This window comes from Eublepharis macularius, chromosome 1 (assembly GCF_028583425.1).
Source record: "Eublepharis macularius isolate TG4126 chromosome 1, MPM_Emac_v1.0, whole genome shotgun sequence".
Classification (NCBI taxonomy): Eukaryota; Metazoa; Chordata; class Lepidosauria; order Squamata; family Eublepharidae; genus Eublepharis; species Eublepharis macularius.
This window is the reverse complement of record NC_072790.1, coordinates 147,403,105-147,420,607: the sequence shown is the minus strand read 5'-3', so window position 1 is coordinate 147,420,607 and position 17,503 is coordinate 147,403,105. Positions and strand designations below refer to the sequence as shown.

General features: G+C 41.6%; 1 protein-coding gene across 1 annotated transcript in view; it reads right to left on the bottom strand.

The window, feature by feature from the left end:
- DISC1 (DISC1 scaffold protein) overlaps positions 1–17,503 on the bottom strand; it is a 297,325-nt gene that overhangs the window by 55,804 nt on the left and 224,018 nt on the right. Inside the window, exon 10 of the mRNA XM_054972088.1 lies at positions 16,908–16,968. Within this exon, the coding sequence (XP_054828063.1) occupies positions 16,908–16,968 (61 nt within the window). The remainder of the gene's footprint in view (positions 1–16,907; positions 16,969–17,503) is intronic.

The following is a 17,503-nucleotide window of genomic DNA, read 5'->3' as shown; positions in this document are numbered from 1 at the left end:
CAAGCATTCAATGTGGGCAATTCAGACAGCATTAGAGTGCTCAATATCTGTATCTCATTTAATCAGGAGCTTTTCACTCATCTAAAAGGCAGGATTTGCTTATGCATTTCAACGACTCTCATTGAAATACAATACTGCATCATAAAAGCTATATTTTCATTGCGCGTTCAAACCATACAGTATCCAGTAAAGTCTAGATGTATGACATTGTCTTCTTCTCCTACTAAATATTAAACATATCAACAACAATTACTATCTTTTCCAGTTTCCTAGTCTATAATAAATACAGACTACTGCATGTGGAGAAAGAAGTACATGAAAGCTTAAATCTAAATTGAAAACTAAAAATAGCCAGACAAAATTACTCCTCTTCCTCTTGCTCCAAAAGAATGAAAAACTGACACCCATCCCTTGAGGGTCGAATAGACTTCTTGGGATTCATGCAATTCATGCAATAGTACAGATTAGGCAACTACTCTTTATGTACCGTAAGGCCATTTCAGAAAATAGAAGGGGAAGAGTATTTTTCCTGTTGCTGAAAAGTAATAATGGATGTTTGATTATGGTTATTAAAAACAACATACCACATAATACTGGGCAATAACAGTCATAAAAAAGCATTTGAGCAAGAGTTGGAGAGGGGAATTAGGGTGGGTTTTTTATTATTCTTTTCATCTGCCAGACATTCATTTCATCTAGGACAAAACTTTAATCACAGCCTGTCATTTTCCTATCAATGTTCAATGTCACTGTGTTATAGTTAAATTATCTCCATGGGAAACAGAAAATGACAGACTGCTGTAGTTGATTGTTTTTACTTTGATTTCTTTCTAAGGTGAGGAAGCTATGCATGTAGATCTGACTTGTCAAAGGCAGGACATTAACTAATTTACAAGGAAATCAGCAAGGCATCTTGTATTAGCTTTCTTTCTAATTGGTGTAGTTTATAGTAACTGTATTTTAAAGCATATTAGTTAATGTACAATACATAGAATTTATTCCATGGAGGGCTATTTTTTTATTAAGAAATCTATAATAAACTTTATACAGTAAAAAAAACCCTCAAGGTTACACATTTTCAAGCTTTCCTGATAACATCTGTCAAATATAAAACAGTATTATAACTGTTCTTCCATTCTCTGAATAGTGGGAAGTACATTTAATGAAGAATATTTCATATACCCTTATGTGTCTTTAATACTGCTATGCATTGTTATTCTCAGGAGCTAATCAAAAAGAGTCCAGTAGCACCTTTAAGACTAACCAATTTTATTGTAGCATAAGCTTTCAAGAACCAAGTTCTCTTCGTCAGATGCATGGTACAGAAACTGGTCAAATATAGAAGAGGAGGGGGGAGGAGGGGAGGAGAGAGAAGAGGCAATTAGGGGGGGAGAGGGAGGATGCAACCAAAACATTCCTTTGCTAGTAAATGTAAACATCTCCTTTTGGTGGGGGGATCAGTTGGCTTCAAAGGAGTTTGCCGTGTTAGTTTGTAGCAGCAAAACAGCTTGACTATCCAATTCCAATGCAGTATAAGCCTTCGATAACCACAGCTCTCCCCGTCAGATGCATCTGACAAAGAGAACTGTGGTCCCCGAAAACCCGCGCCAGGTGCCACTGGGCTCCCCCAGACCCCGCCTCTGTAAAGGAAATCTGTTACCTGTGATAATGTGATAACCATTCATAGTCCCTATTCAGTCCCAGCTTGACAGAGTCAAATTTGCATATGAATTCCAATTCAGCAGCCTCCCGTTGGATTTTGTTTTTGAAAGGTTTCTGTTGAACTACAGCGACCTTTAAGTCTTTGATGGAATGTCCTGGTAGATTGAAGTGTTCTCCCACTGGTTTCTGGACGTTTCCATTTCTAATGTCAGATTTGTGTCCATTTATTCTTTTGCGTAGAGGTTGGCTGGTTTGTCCAATGTACAGAGCAGAAGGACATTGTTGGCACATGAGGGCATATATCAGATTGGAGGATGAGCAGCTGTAACAGCCAGAGACAGTGTAGTTGATGCCATTGGGTCCTGTAATTGTATTCCCTGGGTAAATATAGGGGCAGAGCTGGCATCTGGGTCTGTTACAGGGCCTGGTACCTGTGCTGGTGACTCTGCTGGCCGATTCATGATTGTGAGTGAGAAGTCGTTTAAGGTTGGGGGGCTGTCTGTAGGCAATCTACCAGGACATTCCATCAAAGACTTAAAGGTCGCTGTAGGTCAACAGAAACCTTTCAAAAACAAAATCCAACGGGAGGCTGCTGAATTGGAATTCATATGCAAATTTGACTGTCAAGCTGGGACTGAATAGGGACTATGAATGGTTATCACATTAACACAGGTAACAGATTTCCTTTACAGAGGCGGGGTCTGGGGGAGCCCAGTGGCACCTGGCGCGGGCTTTCGGGGACCACAGTTCTCTTTGTCAGATGCATCTGACGGGGAGAGCTGTGGTTATCGAAGGCTTATACTGCATTGGAATTGGATAGTCAAGCTGTTTTGCTGCTACAAACTAACACGGCAAACTCCTTTGAAGCCAACTGATCCCCCCACCAAAAGGAGATGTTTACATTTACTAGCAAAGGAATGTTTTGGTTGCATCCTCCCTCTCCCCCCCTAATTGCCTCTTCTCTCTCCTCCCCTCCTCCCCCCTCCTCTTCTATATTTGACCAGTTTCTGTACCATGCATCTGACGAAGAGAACTTGATTCTCGAAAGCTTATGCTACAATAAAATTGGTTAGTCTTAAAGGTGCTACTGGACTCTTTTTGATTTTGCTACCACAGACTAACACGGCTAACTCCTCTGCATCTCAGGAGCTAATGTAGCATTTGTAATGCAACTTGCAAGAAAATGAAACTTGAAACAAAATGATCAAAGCAGAATGTATGTTACGTATGTTAATCACTGTGAAGACTAAGACTAGCTACTGTGAAGCTTGCTATAAGGTAGTTGCACCTGCAGGACACCTGCTCATGACTTGATATAGAAACTCTTTAGTAAAACTGCTTTATGCTAAATGTAGCAATAGAAAAAGGGGAAAGAAAATGTGTTACTGAAAGAAGGAAGCTAGCTGCGAGTTAATCAGGTTAGCTGTACCTTTCAAGGCTGAGAAGAAGCCCTAGAGAAGGGGAATGGGTGCTAAATGCAACTTCAGGCACATTCCTCAGGAAGGGAGAGCACTCCCCTCCCACGGAGCTCAGCATACAAGGTTGCCAAAAGCAACATTGGGGCACCTTTGGTAAAAGGTTACATGGAACAGAAAAGGGGGCAGAGTGAAAAGCCTATGAAAGAGATGTGTGGGAAAGGAAGAGAGATGTTCCTCCTAGAGATAAAACCAAGGACAGATAAGATAAGCAATGGCAATCAGGAAATAATGTAATTATGCTGTTAACCAGAGTTGTTTCTTCCAATAAGCATACCCCTGGACTATTGAATTATTGGAGGTGGTAGTCCACTTGAGCCAATGGGGACCACAGCAATATCTGAGCCAACAGAATAACAAATATTGTAATTAATCAAAAGGTATAGAGCGCTTTACACAGCTATTGTTGTTTTGATGGCCATTGGACACAAGGAGACCTTTTACTCTCTGTGTAACCTTCATTCCTCCATGTTTAATAAACGTTACAGGCTTGCTTCATTCACAGGACTCTGCATCTGTCTCTTCTTATGATTGGCTGAGGGACATTCGGACCACAGATTGTGTGGAACAAAATCATAGGTTTCCTGACACAATATAATCTAAATTGTTTTGGATTTCAAATTAATTGTTAATCTAATTTATGGAGGACTATTCTAACCCTTCTGCAAAAAATGTAGAGAAAAATGCTTTTTTCTCCCTACAAAAGAAGATACTTTTTGGGAGAGCTATGACTTGCTTAAATTGTGGAAGATATTTTGGTAACAAATGGTTAGCACAATGATTCTCTACCATTCAGTTTAACGCATACTCAAAGGGCTCTAACTATATGGTGCTTGATTTGGTTCCTCAAGCGAAGGGGTGTAGAGTAGTTCAGGATCAAATCCACTATGATACAGCACTGTGCAGCACTGAAGGGTGCTTTTGTGGATATGCTTTGCCACGTCATACACTCTGCAAACTCCAGCCATTTCTTGGATCAAAGAATTGCCAGGCTTAGCTGCCGTGTTCCTTATGGTGATGTTGCTGTTACTGGCAGAAATATATGCTTCTGCTTATGATACTTCTATGGTAAACCTGCTCATGGAAGTTTTACAAGCTATATCCAACCAGATACCATAGCATCATTCAGGGGTTGGTTGGTTATTCATTTATTATTATTTTATTATTATTATTTATTTGATTTATTGCCCACCCTCCCCATGAGCAGGCTCAAGGTGGGTTACAACAAAAATAAGAAATACAGACATAACAATAAAATCCACAAATCTTACACTGTAATTTACTGTATTAACAGTGAAATCCTAAGCAGAATTGAGTTCAATAGGCTTAGACTCGAGTAACTCTGCTTAGGATTTCACTGTTAGATTTCCAAGGTGTGTGGTTCTTAGGGGCTTATGGAAATATTTCTCATGCACATTGCAAAGCAGAACCACAGAAATAGGTTTGATATATGAGAACTCATGAAAGGGAAAGCTATTTCACAGTTGTTGTATCCCTATAAATATCCCCCTACCCAGAATCATTGTGTTTTAGAGACTGGACTTGATTTCCTTCAGTGAGAACAACATACATTAGCCACCACTCATTAGTGCTTTGGTACTGCTCAATAACTATAGAAAAAATGTTGGATTTTATAAATGAAAATAAGCTCGTTTCCTCAAGTGCCATGCCTTAAGCAATCAGTATTTCTTAGGGAAACCCAAAGGTAATAAAAAACCTTGCTCAGTAATGTAGACTGAATACAGCAATCCGTGGACTAACACTGAATAATGCAGAATTAGCAAGGACTGCACAGTTGTGTTTTGCTACTTCACAAACTTCAAAGGACATTATCAAGGTCAAAAAGTCCACTTCTTATATTGATATAAAAAGACCTGTATCACTGCCAAGAATGTATAAGTGGTATAGATTTTCTAACACAGAGATGCTTTATTTTCCAAACAATCAATGATGCCAGTCCAGTACTCATGAATGTGGAACAGAGGGGGAGACAGAAATAAAGAAAATAAAACATGCATTGTGAAGTTAGTAATTCTTATTAGCTTTCTTTTAGTAGTTTACAGAAATAAAGTTCTGAAATAAAATAATCCATCCTCTTCAGCAGGAACTCTACATAGTTCTGAACTGCAGTCTTGAAGTCTACAAGGCTGACAGAGGTCAGGGAAACCTTGTGACCTTTCCAGAGTGATGAAGATGTACAGCTTCTGAATTTTTCTTCATAAACTCAATACACATGTTTAAGTCATACTGAAAAGTAATATCTGAACTGCCTGAGAGAAACAACACCCAAATGTAAGTGCTCCACAACCAGTGATTCTTCAACAAAGGGACTGTCAGATGATAGCAGATTTTGTACAGAACAGAACTGCAGAAATCCAAAGGAAAAGTGATATCCATAGAATCTAGCCTCAAATTTAATTGTCTGGAAAGACTTCCCTATGCAAAGTTTTCACCAGATTTAGGATACTAAAACATGGTATTTAAATGAAGTGTTTCAAATGGAAATACATATTTTGGGAGCTGAATATATTGGTTGGGACAATTGGCAGTGATAAGAAAACGGGAAAAGAATGTGCAAACTGCACTGCAGTCTTCGGTGGCTTTCTATCTGATTTTAGAGACAGAAAGATGGAGAAATGCTGTGACAGCTGAGATTCTGAAGAAAGGACTCCCCCCTCTCTATATGCACTCCTGGTTTAGTCAAATTTATTTCAAAGTAATTAAATTATACTTGACTTCTAAATGCTTAAGTAATTCAAGAAGCCACCATATGTTAAGATACTTCAATGAACAATCTACTCTACTAGTGTCAACTTTGATGGAACCCTCTAGGGGCTTAAGCAGATGTCTTTTTCCAGTTCGACTGCCTAGGATCTATTTGCTAGCAATGCAAGACATTAAATTTGGGGTCTCATATGTTTCAACAACCTAGCCACTGAGCTACAGCTCCTTTAATAATTAAGAGGAAGTAACAGGGGTTGCCATAAGTCAGCTATGACTTGAGGGCACCACACACACACACCAAACTATCTACAACCTAAACTAGCATTCATTTTATAAATTTGAATTTCTTCCAAACACAGACACCTTTTATACGCTGCAGGGCTGAAGTGTATGACTTCCCATATTCATTTATTTTTCCCACTTTCCAAACACTAAAAGAGAATAGCTAAGTAATGTTCCTTTGTGTTACTGTCACTTATCTTTCAGAGTGTCATATCCCTCTAAATAACTGTCTGAGATTTACAAGTAAATTAAAAGAGTAACTAAGGAATTAAGAAAAACAACTAAATCACACCTTTTTGTTTACCAAAACAGGAAGCCACAGAATAACCCTTTTGAGACTAAGCAAAGCATAATCTCCTTACACTCCCACATCTAAAAATAAAGTCATATTTATATTGACTGATACAAATAAATAAGAAGTTTGGAGTCCAAGGCACTTGTGATAAGGGAACCAGGGATTTAGGGCCAATCAACACTTAGCCCATGAGGTACAGAATTATGCAGTCATAGCATACAAGAGTGGCTACTGCTCCATTTTTCATCTAATATTATCATTGGTATCTTCCAGTTAGAGTGGCTAAGATATTTTTACTGTTGTCCTGATTTGGATTGTTATCCCATCCCACACTAAAGGCTTAATATGAGTAACACTTGATTCAGCTGTTAACAATTAAAAGGGGGCAGGTTACAAAATGAAGTAGTTAGAAATATACAGTATTTAATTTTGCCTTGTCCTGAAGGTAATTTTTCAAAACAGCAGAATTAGAGTATGATTGCAGCTTAGAGACCAACAAGATTTTCTGAGTATAAGCTTTTGAGAGTCAGAACTCTTCAAACACCCGAAGAAAGTGTCTGAAGAAGATGCCACTGGTCTCAAATCCTGCTGCTCTACTGCAAACTAACACAGCCACCCACCTAAACTTTTCCAAATCTGTCCCTTTTGTATTTCTGATTAAAGGCCCAGAGGTGCTGTTGTGGGGGAAGGGAGCTGAATGTTCCAGACTGTCCAATTCCTGCATTGCTGCAATGTTATGGGACCAGATCTTAGGTCCATACTGCCCTAATAATATACGAAGTCTGTTCCTCAGTGTAGAGAACAGTGTCTAGAGGTACAGTTTGGTGTAGTGGTTAAGAGTGCGGGACTCTAAGCTGGAGAGGTAGGTTTGATTCCTCGCTCCTCCATTTGAAGCCAGCTGAGTGACCTTGGGCTAGTCACGGCTCTCTGGAGCTCTCTCAGCCCCACCCACCTCACAGGGTGTTTTGTTGTGGGGATAATAATGACATACTTTGTAAACCGCTCTGAGTGGGCATTAAGTTGTCCTAAGGGTGGTATATAAATCAAATGTTGTTGTTGTTGTTGTTGTCATCATAGAGAGCAACAATGTTAGATGCCTGGGTTTAAAACAGCTAATATTTCTAGGTCACATCATTCATGTGCATAAGCTATTCTTTGAAAATGTTGAGCATAAGAAGGAAACAAGAAAGGAAGTCAAAATAATTTACCAAAACATATCGGTCTTATGGATGAGAAACCAATGTGTCTTTTCTGTAAAGGTATTTTTAATTTGTACAATTTTACCTTCTATGGTCACAGCCTTACCTCTGATTCACTTAGTGTATTCAAATAATTTATGTGTATCGGATTGGTCACATGGATGTTGTAGGAGCTGATAATTGCCATTAGCACCTTTGATTAGTTATGCTTAGAATGGCAAGGACATGAATAACATTTACACATAAGATTGAGCTCTGGTTTGATGCATGGAAGAATTTTCTGGCCAATTATGCATCCAGTAGATATCACACTCAAGAGTCGTTAATGCGGTATTTCTTAGAAGTGCTAAATTTGCTTTCTATAATGTGAAAAATATATATGGAAGAGCTTTAAACAACAGTACTACACTGGTCATCAACACTCATATGAGTGCTCCAGATAAAACTGTTAAGCCTGTTGATTATCCAGATGTTTTACTCTATCAAAGAATATTCATATTTGGGATTCACACATCAAGAATTTTACATGAGTAAGATAATTAAAAGCATTAGGGAGGTTCCAGAGACTCTGAAAACAAAGGGTATAAAAAATACAGTAAATAAATAAATCTTTTAATAAAAATGGACACAATCAAAAAGATTAATCCATCTTGAGAGTTTCCCCCCTTTATATTTATTCACTGTAGAAGTGTGTTTAATTATCAAATTTTCAAAATCTTTCAGCTCAGCCTATACCTATTTAAACTGTAAGAACCTGTGCCAGCACAAAGAACTGGGATCTCTCCTACCTGAGATGTGGTACATCTGAGAGATTTTTTTATTGATGATTCTACTGTATTGAACTGTTGGGTGTGCCTTAAATTTTAAACCACATTGGGTCCTGCTTGACCTCTAGGAATGGTGTAGAAGTATGATACAGTATTCCAGGGACACCTCTCAGTATGTAACAATCTTCAGTGATTGTCAGTGAACAATTGGGACACAATTTCACCCATGTTTAGAATGAGTATACCTGAAGGGGTGTCTTCCATATAAGCCTGTCCGTTCATATGAAAAATGTTTATTTAAAACATTCCTTAGCCACTTTTCCCCCTTAGAGCAGCTCAAGGCAGATTACAATATAAAAAAGAATCAAACATAAAAATACATCAAAAACTCAGTTAAAAACACTGATACACTTAAAAACAAAAGCCATCCTAACATAAAACAGTCTTCAGCTGCCTCCTAAAATAGGAGAGTGAGGGGGCCAGGTGCACTTCCCTAGGGAGATTGTTCCTTAATTGTGGGCCCTCTCTCATGTACCCACCAATTGAGCATCTTTGGTTGATAAGAAAGTCAGGAGTGCCTCTCCTTGTGATCTTAACTCCCAGGCAGGAATGTATGGAAGAAGACAGTCTTTCAGATACCCTTATCCCAAGACATATAAGGATATGAACCAAAAAGGATAGAACCAAAATCTTAAACTGGGCACAGGAGCAGATCAGTAGCCATGTAATTGCTGTAACATCAGGGTCTCATGGTCCTGAGTAGCTGGCCTGAACCAGCAGTCTAGCCACAGCATTTTGTAACTGCAGCTTTCAAAAACCCTTCAGGAGTAGCCCCAAGTATAGCATATTGCAATAGTCCAGTTAAGATGTAACTAAATCAAGGATCACTGTGGCTAGATCTGACTGAACCAGGAACAGGTGCAGTTGACACACCAGCTGAAGCTGTGCAAAGCACTCCAAGTCACCACAGCCACCTGGCTTTCTAAGATGACTGCTGTGTCAAGCAGTACTCCTGAGCTGTGAACCTGAATTTTCAGGAGGAGCGTAACCCCATCCAAGACAGGAAAGATCTCACATGGCTAGTCAGCCTTTCTACTAACCCAGAGAACCTCTGTCTTGCTCAGGTTAAGTTTCATTTTATTCACCCTCAGTTAAGATTATAATCTGGAGCCCTGCTCTGTGCACTCTCACTGTCAATACCAGGGACAGGGCCTTTTCTGTTGAAGCCCCAAACATTTGGACGTTCCTAACCACCAATGATTGTCTGGTGCTAAATCAACATCTTTTTTGTGCCAACGGCTTTTGATGCTATTTGAATAACTTCATATGACATTATATTTTCAAGTAACACTATCCTTGCCTCCTAGCAAATCTTCTATGTGAACTGACATGAAAAAAAATCTCAGCACTCTTTCTGAGCAAGTGATTTCCAGGTCATTAAAAAAATTGACCATTATTGACAGCAATAACCATGATGTTGTACTAAAACATGTTGTTATACTCATGTGGAAACAGCTATAGCAATATTAGAAATTCATTTTTTGAAAGCACATTATCATACTTGGAGCCATTATCATACTGACCTGCTCAAAACATTAATATTTACACACACTTCCCAAGGGAAATTTTGCCTCTCTTCAGACTGCTGTGCTTTCCATTCCAGTAATACCACCCCTCTATAAAATGCCAGCTATGCAGACAGCAATAGTCAGACATCCTTTAGTTAACTCAGATCAGCAATAAGCCATGCTACTCATTTAGTATAGACAAGCTTTAAACAGTTGGGCATCTCCACAAAATGTGTTTACCATTAAAGATGTAGATTTACTGATAGGTTCCAGGTCCTTCAAAAATACAAATTGTAGCATCAAAGGAACATTTAAAAATGCAAACACTTATCCTATTATACAAACAACACAACACTAACAGTGCAGTCCTAACCCTTGCCATGGCAGTCAGCCACTTGTCTAACTTTGGCACCACTCATTCTCTCCCAAAGGACTTTCAGGGGGGAAATATGCTGGCAGACAGCTGTGGCCAGCAGAGTGCACTCTCTCATTCCCCTAGAAACCCTGGCACCATCCACTAGTTGCAGGGCAGCTGCTGTTGACAGCTCTGTGAATGGCATGCAAAAGTAAAGCCAATCTGTGGATGGGATTGCTGCCGCTATCTGGCAGTGCCACTCCTCTCCCCTGCAGAGACCAGAGCTCAGGACACAAAGACCTCTCAATCGCACGTCACCCCAATGGAGGCACATGGCTCAAGGGGAGCCCTTCCCAGTTCAGGGGGGGGGGATGTACACCCTAGGTGCAGAGAGGGAGCCTGTTTCTCGCTGGCAGCAAAAGCACCTCCTGCCGCTGCCTGCCCAAGATACAAGCACTTCTCTCCCAGTCCAAGACGTGCACACTCCTCTCCCAGAAAAGTAAATTAGACAGGCAATGAGACAAAGAAATCCATAGTCAGGGTTGAACTCACAGTCCCCAACACTCAGGCTCCAAGAGGGTGGCCCCCCAAGAGGATGGCCCAAGAGAGTGGCCAAGGTGGCCCCCAAGAGACATGCCAGGCAGGACAGGAGACCCCTCTGCAACTCTAATGTCACCTGCAGCTACTTGGGGCCAGATAGAGATCAGCATGGCTCAGTGGAAAGGCCATGGGATAGCACACCTGGTGCTTATGGTGCGAACTACAACTGGGGAGGGGAAGGCAGGCTAAAGCCCAGGGACTGATTCCCTGCTCCACAAACAACAAAAGGGAGAGCAGGCTGGCCTTGCTGATGAGGCACCCCGGAGATCCATTGGTTTGGCCACACACTGCTTCACAATTTGCCCCCCCCACACACACACACCCTCACATCTTTGCATCAACTGCACCCCCACCCCCTGGCACTACCCATCTGCCTGGCTTATCAGATGCCAGCAGTGCTGTCAGAAAGTGTGAGACCTCCTTAAAGCCAGCCCCCTTCTCCAGGGCAGACACACAGAAACAACACTCAAAATTCCACCCAGGTCCCTGCAGGGTGTCTGAGGGAGAAAAAGGGTGTGTGTGGAAAGCAAAGTGTGGCCTCAGCCTCCAAGGTGCCTCTGCTCTGTTTTGCAGCAGAATAAAACAGAGGTCCAGAGTTGCCAGGAGGTCCAGGAGTTGCCAGGTCCAGGAGCATCTTCTAGGACCACACCATCCTTACCAGCCCAGAGCCAGAGACCGTCCTCTGGGATGTGTGATGGGCATCCATGCAGGGATATGAAAGATGGGGAGAAGAGGTTGGGTAAAGGAGGGGCATGAAGCTACTCTCATCCACAGGCAAGCAAATAGAAAGGGAGAGAGTTGTTGTACAACACAGACTTTATTGAACTGCCAAATATGAAGAGGATGTCTGAAAACAAGTTGCCAAACTCCCGAAATCTGGGGTGATGACTATGCATGCATGTGCAGCTCATGGGAGCCTTTTGGGGGCATGTTGAGCCAGCCCTTGTGCTGCATTTGAGTGAACGAGGCAAACTCCCATGTCAGATGACTGCCTCAGGGGGAATGCTCCTGCAGCTGGGCTGGCAATGCAGTCTGAAAGGATAGCCAGTGACTCTTGGCTGGACTTCTACCTGCCTGAGGGAAAACAGAGACATGTGAAGCACAGGCAAGGCCAGGTCCATTGCACCCCAGGAGGGTCCCTGGCCCTCAATATGGCATCGAGGCAGAGGCATCAAGTATCCAAAGGCTCTTACCCATCCAGCTAGGAAAAGCTCCTTGACGGCATCAGCTTGCTTTGCTCTTGATGCTTGGAGCTCTGATCCTGCGTAAAGACAAGTATGAGGGTTGCTTGGGCAGGGGAGTACAGGGAACTGGCACTCAGGCCCCCTGATCCACAAGCATGCTCTGTCCTCTGCTTGAAGGGGATGATGGATCTGAGTTTGGTCCTATGAAAACCATAAAGGCATCTGGGTAGAAGAAATGGGTTAGATCTGAGTTTGGTTCTATGAGAGCCATAAATGTATCCTGGTAGAAGAAATGTGTTGATCAGTCCATGAAAGGTCCAGACTAACCTCCACATGGAACTTGTTTTTTCCACCAGAACAATGAAGTGAAACTTTGTAATTGATATATTGACAGGGCTTTGTAAAGTGAATCTTTGTAGTTGACCAGAACAATGAAGTAAAGCTTTGTAGTTGACCAGGACAATGAAGCAAAACCTTGTTGTTGATGGATTGGCAGAGCTTTGTAAACTTTTTAGTTAATGCTCTAAAGCAATAGAAAAAAACTGTGTACTTGAACTATTAACCACTGAATAAGAGAATCATGTAGTTAATGTATTAATGCAGTGTATTAATGCTCCAAATCAATAGAACAATACTCTGTTGTTGAAATATCAACCATCGAGTAGGAGAACTGTGTAATCATTACCTTCCCTGATGCACTCTAGCAGAACCTCAAAATGTATATAAGCCTTGTTTGTAACCCAGCTTCTTGGGAAAACTTGGGATGGTTCTCCCCATTTGTAATGCATTAAAGCTTTTCTTTTCATTCCTGCCTCGGTCCTCTGGTTTGAACTTGCGAGGGTCCCTATTGGGCTAACAGAACAGCAGCCAGCCTTGACTGCAGGGGCCAGCATTTGGGGAGAGGTGCTGGTCCACGTGCCAGGGGAATGAGAGAGGCGGGTGTGAATGAGCAAGCCGGGGCAGCCAGCTCCCCAGCTCCTTCTTACCTATAAGTATGTCTTTGTTCCCTTGAGCTTAGACTCTGGAGACAGGTTACCTGTTAGGGAACTTGAATGGGACTTGTTAGTCAGACATTCTGAACTTAGTTCTCCCGTGTGTGAGTACAAAGTGCTCAGCCGATTTCACAAACTGCCCACTCAGTGCTCTTTCCTCACCACCAAGGTGTCTCTCACTCTAAGTTCCCATGGCAGAAGGCTCTTGGACAAAACCTCGTGCCATGCTGTTACTTATCGAGTTAATCAGTGTCCTGGTCAGTGTTTATGTAGGATGGGGGGAGCATAACTAGGTGCTGGGGAAGGGGATCAGCTGCTGGTGAGGAACAAGTGGCTTGGTCATGGCTTTAGTTGGCATCCTGTGCTCCTCTGGGCTGTTTGGGCAAGGCCATGCATGGGGAGAACACAAGGTTTCCCATAACATGGGTGCCTATGGGTTACATCATCTTTTCTCATGTTGTAACTTTCCACCAATGTTGGGGGCATTCCTAAGGCTGGAAGGGCTTAGGGAGTCAACTGCCACCCCACCCTCTGGCCCATCCTTTCCCCCACCAGCACAAAGATTTATGCTCCAGATCCACTAGTGCCCAGCTGCAGCCGCCTATTGGCAGGAAACCTGGGCAGAGCGGCACCTGGGTTTACAATGGTGTACCAGCCAGATACACCATTGTGAGAACAAGTTGGCTCCCAAAGCACTTTTAGCACCCACCCACCTACCCTTAGGATTGAGCTGATAGTGATAAGCCTTAATCTGAGAACTGAAATCTTGAAGGAAGCACTAGAGTTCTTCATAGCTAAAAGATTTAACATCGCAGATAATCTGAGCAGTAGCTCAAAAAAATGTGTTTTGACACTCTGATCCAATTAGCAAAGAGTCCAGTAGCACCTTTAAGACTAACCAACTTTATTGTAGCATAAGCTTTTGACAGCTACAGTTCTCTTCATCAAATGCATTTGACAAAGAGAGCTGTGGCTCTTGAAAGCTTATGCTACAATAAAGTTGGTTAGTCTTAAAAGTGATACTGGACTCTTTGCTATTTTGCTACTGCAAACTAACACGGCTAACTCCTCTGGATCTATGATCCAATTAGAGGGCTGGAGGTTTGGCCCTTGTCATGGTCAGATCACTATCTTCTGAAGGCATGGTTAAGTTTGCTGTAAGGGCAGCAGACCAACTTGAATGGTCCACCTTCGGAGATTAATGTATCTTGCAGGTTTGCAGGCACCTCTGAACTCTGTGCAGGCCCTGGTAGCTGCATGGAATGATGGGTTGGCTGGGGCCATAAACAGAATTGTTCCTTGACATCCTCTTTTACACTCTGCAAGGCCTCCAGATCCTTAGTTTACCAGTGGGCTGGGTAACACGAGGTGAACTGGAAGATGTATAGAGCTATACTGGCAGAAGACTCCAGTTGAATCAGACATATCACATCATAGAGCCCATGTATAATTTGGCAGTGATGGCAGCAAAAAGACTTTCTTCTCTGCCACCATCGTGTCTTGTCCATATCAACTGTTTAATGTGGTTTGAGACCTAAGTCACAACACCTAAGACCCTGGCAGTGATGACAATTTCGCTCCTAGCTGTGATATTTTTGCAAGACTTTTTGCTGACAAAATCTCTCTTATCTGCTCCAAGTTAAGATCAAATTCAGGAACTGAATTGTCAGAAGCACCTGCTTTTCCTTTTGTTGTGGATACTTTCAGATTGATTTTGCTTATGGATGCTCGCAGTGTCCTTGGGAGTATGAGGTCTACCACATCTGCTCTAGATCCATGCCATTTCTAAAATCTTGCTGGAGCCATTCATGAAAATAATCAACTCCTCCCTGACTAGGGGCTCTCCATAGACCTTTGAAGGAGGCAGTTATAGAACTCTGCTTTAAAAAACTTCATTGGCTAGGGATGAGGTGGCTAATTGTAGACCAATCTCCAATTTGCTTTTATAAGGGAAGGTAATAGAGCGTGTGGTAGCAGAGCAAACACCACGGTTTCCTAGATGACACATCTGCTCTTGATCCATTTCAGTCTGGTTTCTGGCCTCAATTTAGGATCAGGACAACTGTAGTTGCACTGGTAGACAATTTTTGCTCAAAGTTGGACAGGGGACAGTCTTCCCTGTTGGATCATGTTAGATCTTTCAGTGGCTTTTGACACAGTTGGCCACTCTATTCTTAACCACCAGCCTGAATATAGGGTTGGTGTTAAGAGCATAGCTCCTTCAGTGGTTTCACTTTTTGCTATCTGACCGGACACAGAGTGTGCTTGTGAGAAGTCATTGAATGAGATTGTCCAGAACTTTGGGGTTGGCCATCATCAATATGCAGATGATACCTTCCAGATGTGTTTGTCTTGTTTCTGAACCAGTGCTTTGAGGCTGTGATCAGGTAGCTAAGGCAGAACAAACTGAAGCTGAATCAAGACAAGAAACATGTATTGCTGAATGGGAAGGCTGATATTCTAGAGGAACTGAATCCACTTGTCCTAGATGGAGTGAAGTTGGCTTTCTCAGAACATATTAAGAGCTTAAGGGTGCTCATGGACCCTGCCTTGCTCATTGAAAAGCAGGTTGGCATGGTAGCCCAGAACACCTTTTACCAGCTGCATCTGGTGCACCAACTCGTTACCTAGATTCAGCCGCTGGCCATGCTGATGCATGCTTTTGTAAATTCGCAGTTGGATTACTGCAACACACTCTACGCAGGGCTGCTTATGAAGACAACTTGGAAACAATAATTGGTCCAATACGGCAGTCCAACTATTGTCAGGGGCAAGCCACCGGGAACATATGTTACCCATTTTGGAACAGCTACATTGGCTGCCAGTTTGTTTTTGAGTTCAATTCAAGGTGCTTTAAAGCCCTCCATGATCTGGGACCCAAAGAACTGAAAGACTGTCTCCTTCCATACATCTCGTGCACCAGCTGTGGTCCTTAGGCAGCCATTTGTTAGCTGTCCCACCTCTTAGGGTGGCCCACCTGAGACTAACCAAAGCCTGGGCCTTTTCCATCATGCCTCCTGCTCTGTGGAATGGGTTCCCTGAGGAAGTAAGGGGAACCTCCACCATGGAGATCTTCAGGAGACACTGTAAGGCGTGTTTGTTTGCCAAGAGAGGGTGTAAATCGCAGGCATCTTTTAAAGAGGGGGAGGGAAAGATTTGGGGTATGTTATTTTATCTTCATTTAAATTTGGAATTTTTTAAACCACTACTCTAAGGTGCCTTGAACTACACTGAAAGGTGGGGTATACGTGTTTTAAATACAAAAATAAAGTTTAAATGTATAAAATAATGACATTGCATCCTTGATTTATATTTTCGGAGCTGGAATGCAAAGACAAGAATTTATTATGCTCTCCAAAATTATTCTGAACCAAATGTGCCATTACTTACCAGTATGAATCAGCCAATAAGCTTTGGGAAAGGTCAGCTAAAATGCGCTGAATGGAGACCAACAGGAAGAAGACACAGAGGATTTCTTAGTGCTTAGCTTCTCTGGAAACAGAGGTACTTTTTCTCTTCTTTCACGAAGAGGGGGGGAGGGGAATCAAACATTCCCAAACATGAATCAATAACATCCATTCAGAATCTTAAGATTTCTGAACTTTCAGCAGGATTTTTGAAAAAAAATGTTTATCATATGTGTAAAATACAACTGGTCCAAACTAGCCCCTTGCAATAATACCCAGAATACAAAATGTAGTCACCACGGACATTGGTATGTAAGTTAGTTTTACAAAGTAAAATAATGGATGACAAGATTTTTTTTTAAAAAAAATTAGAATTCTACCCTATCATGCTTTTTACCTTTGCAGTTGTTCCTCCAGAATTGCCATGTATTTCAGAATATTCGCCTTCAATTTTCTCTCTGTACAAAAAAAAAAAAATCAAAGTTCTTAAGAAAGAAGATGGAACAGAATAACACAGATCTTACACAAATTATTTTGAAGAGGACATTTTAGTATTTTTGCATCATCTATTAGGATTTTTTTTTCTTATTTCAAGCCTAATATATATTTAACCAGATTACTGAATACAGCTGCACTTTTTACACATAATTTATTGCTGGTCACTCCTGGTGAGGACCAGGACATTTGTTCTGAAAGAGAACCAAGATCTGCCCTTCATCCTCATCAAGCAGGAAGTTGCATGAAACCTATTTAAATAAACGTTTAGGCTACCACAGTTTTAATAAAACTAAAATACTCCAGAGATTTAATTAATCCACAATGTCCTTTAGTATTTTAGAACTGCAAAGTTATAACACTGGCTAGGCAATTATAGTCAAGAGAGAGGTTGTTCTAAATTGTTTTATACAAATGACAGAGGTGCACTCACTTGAACAATGCATCCCACTGCAATAGGATATGACTATTCTTTGTGGGGGAAAGTCATTATGTAGA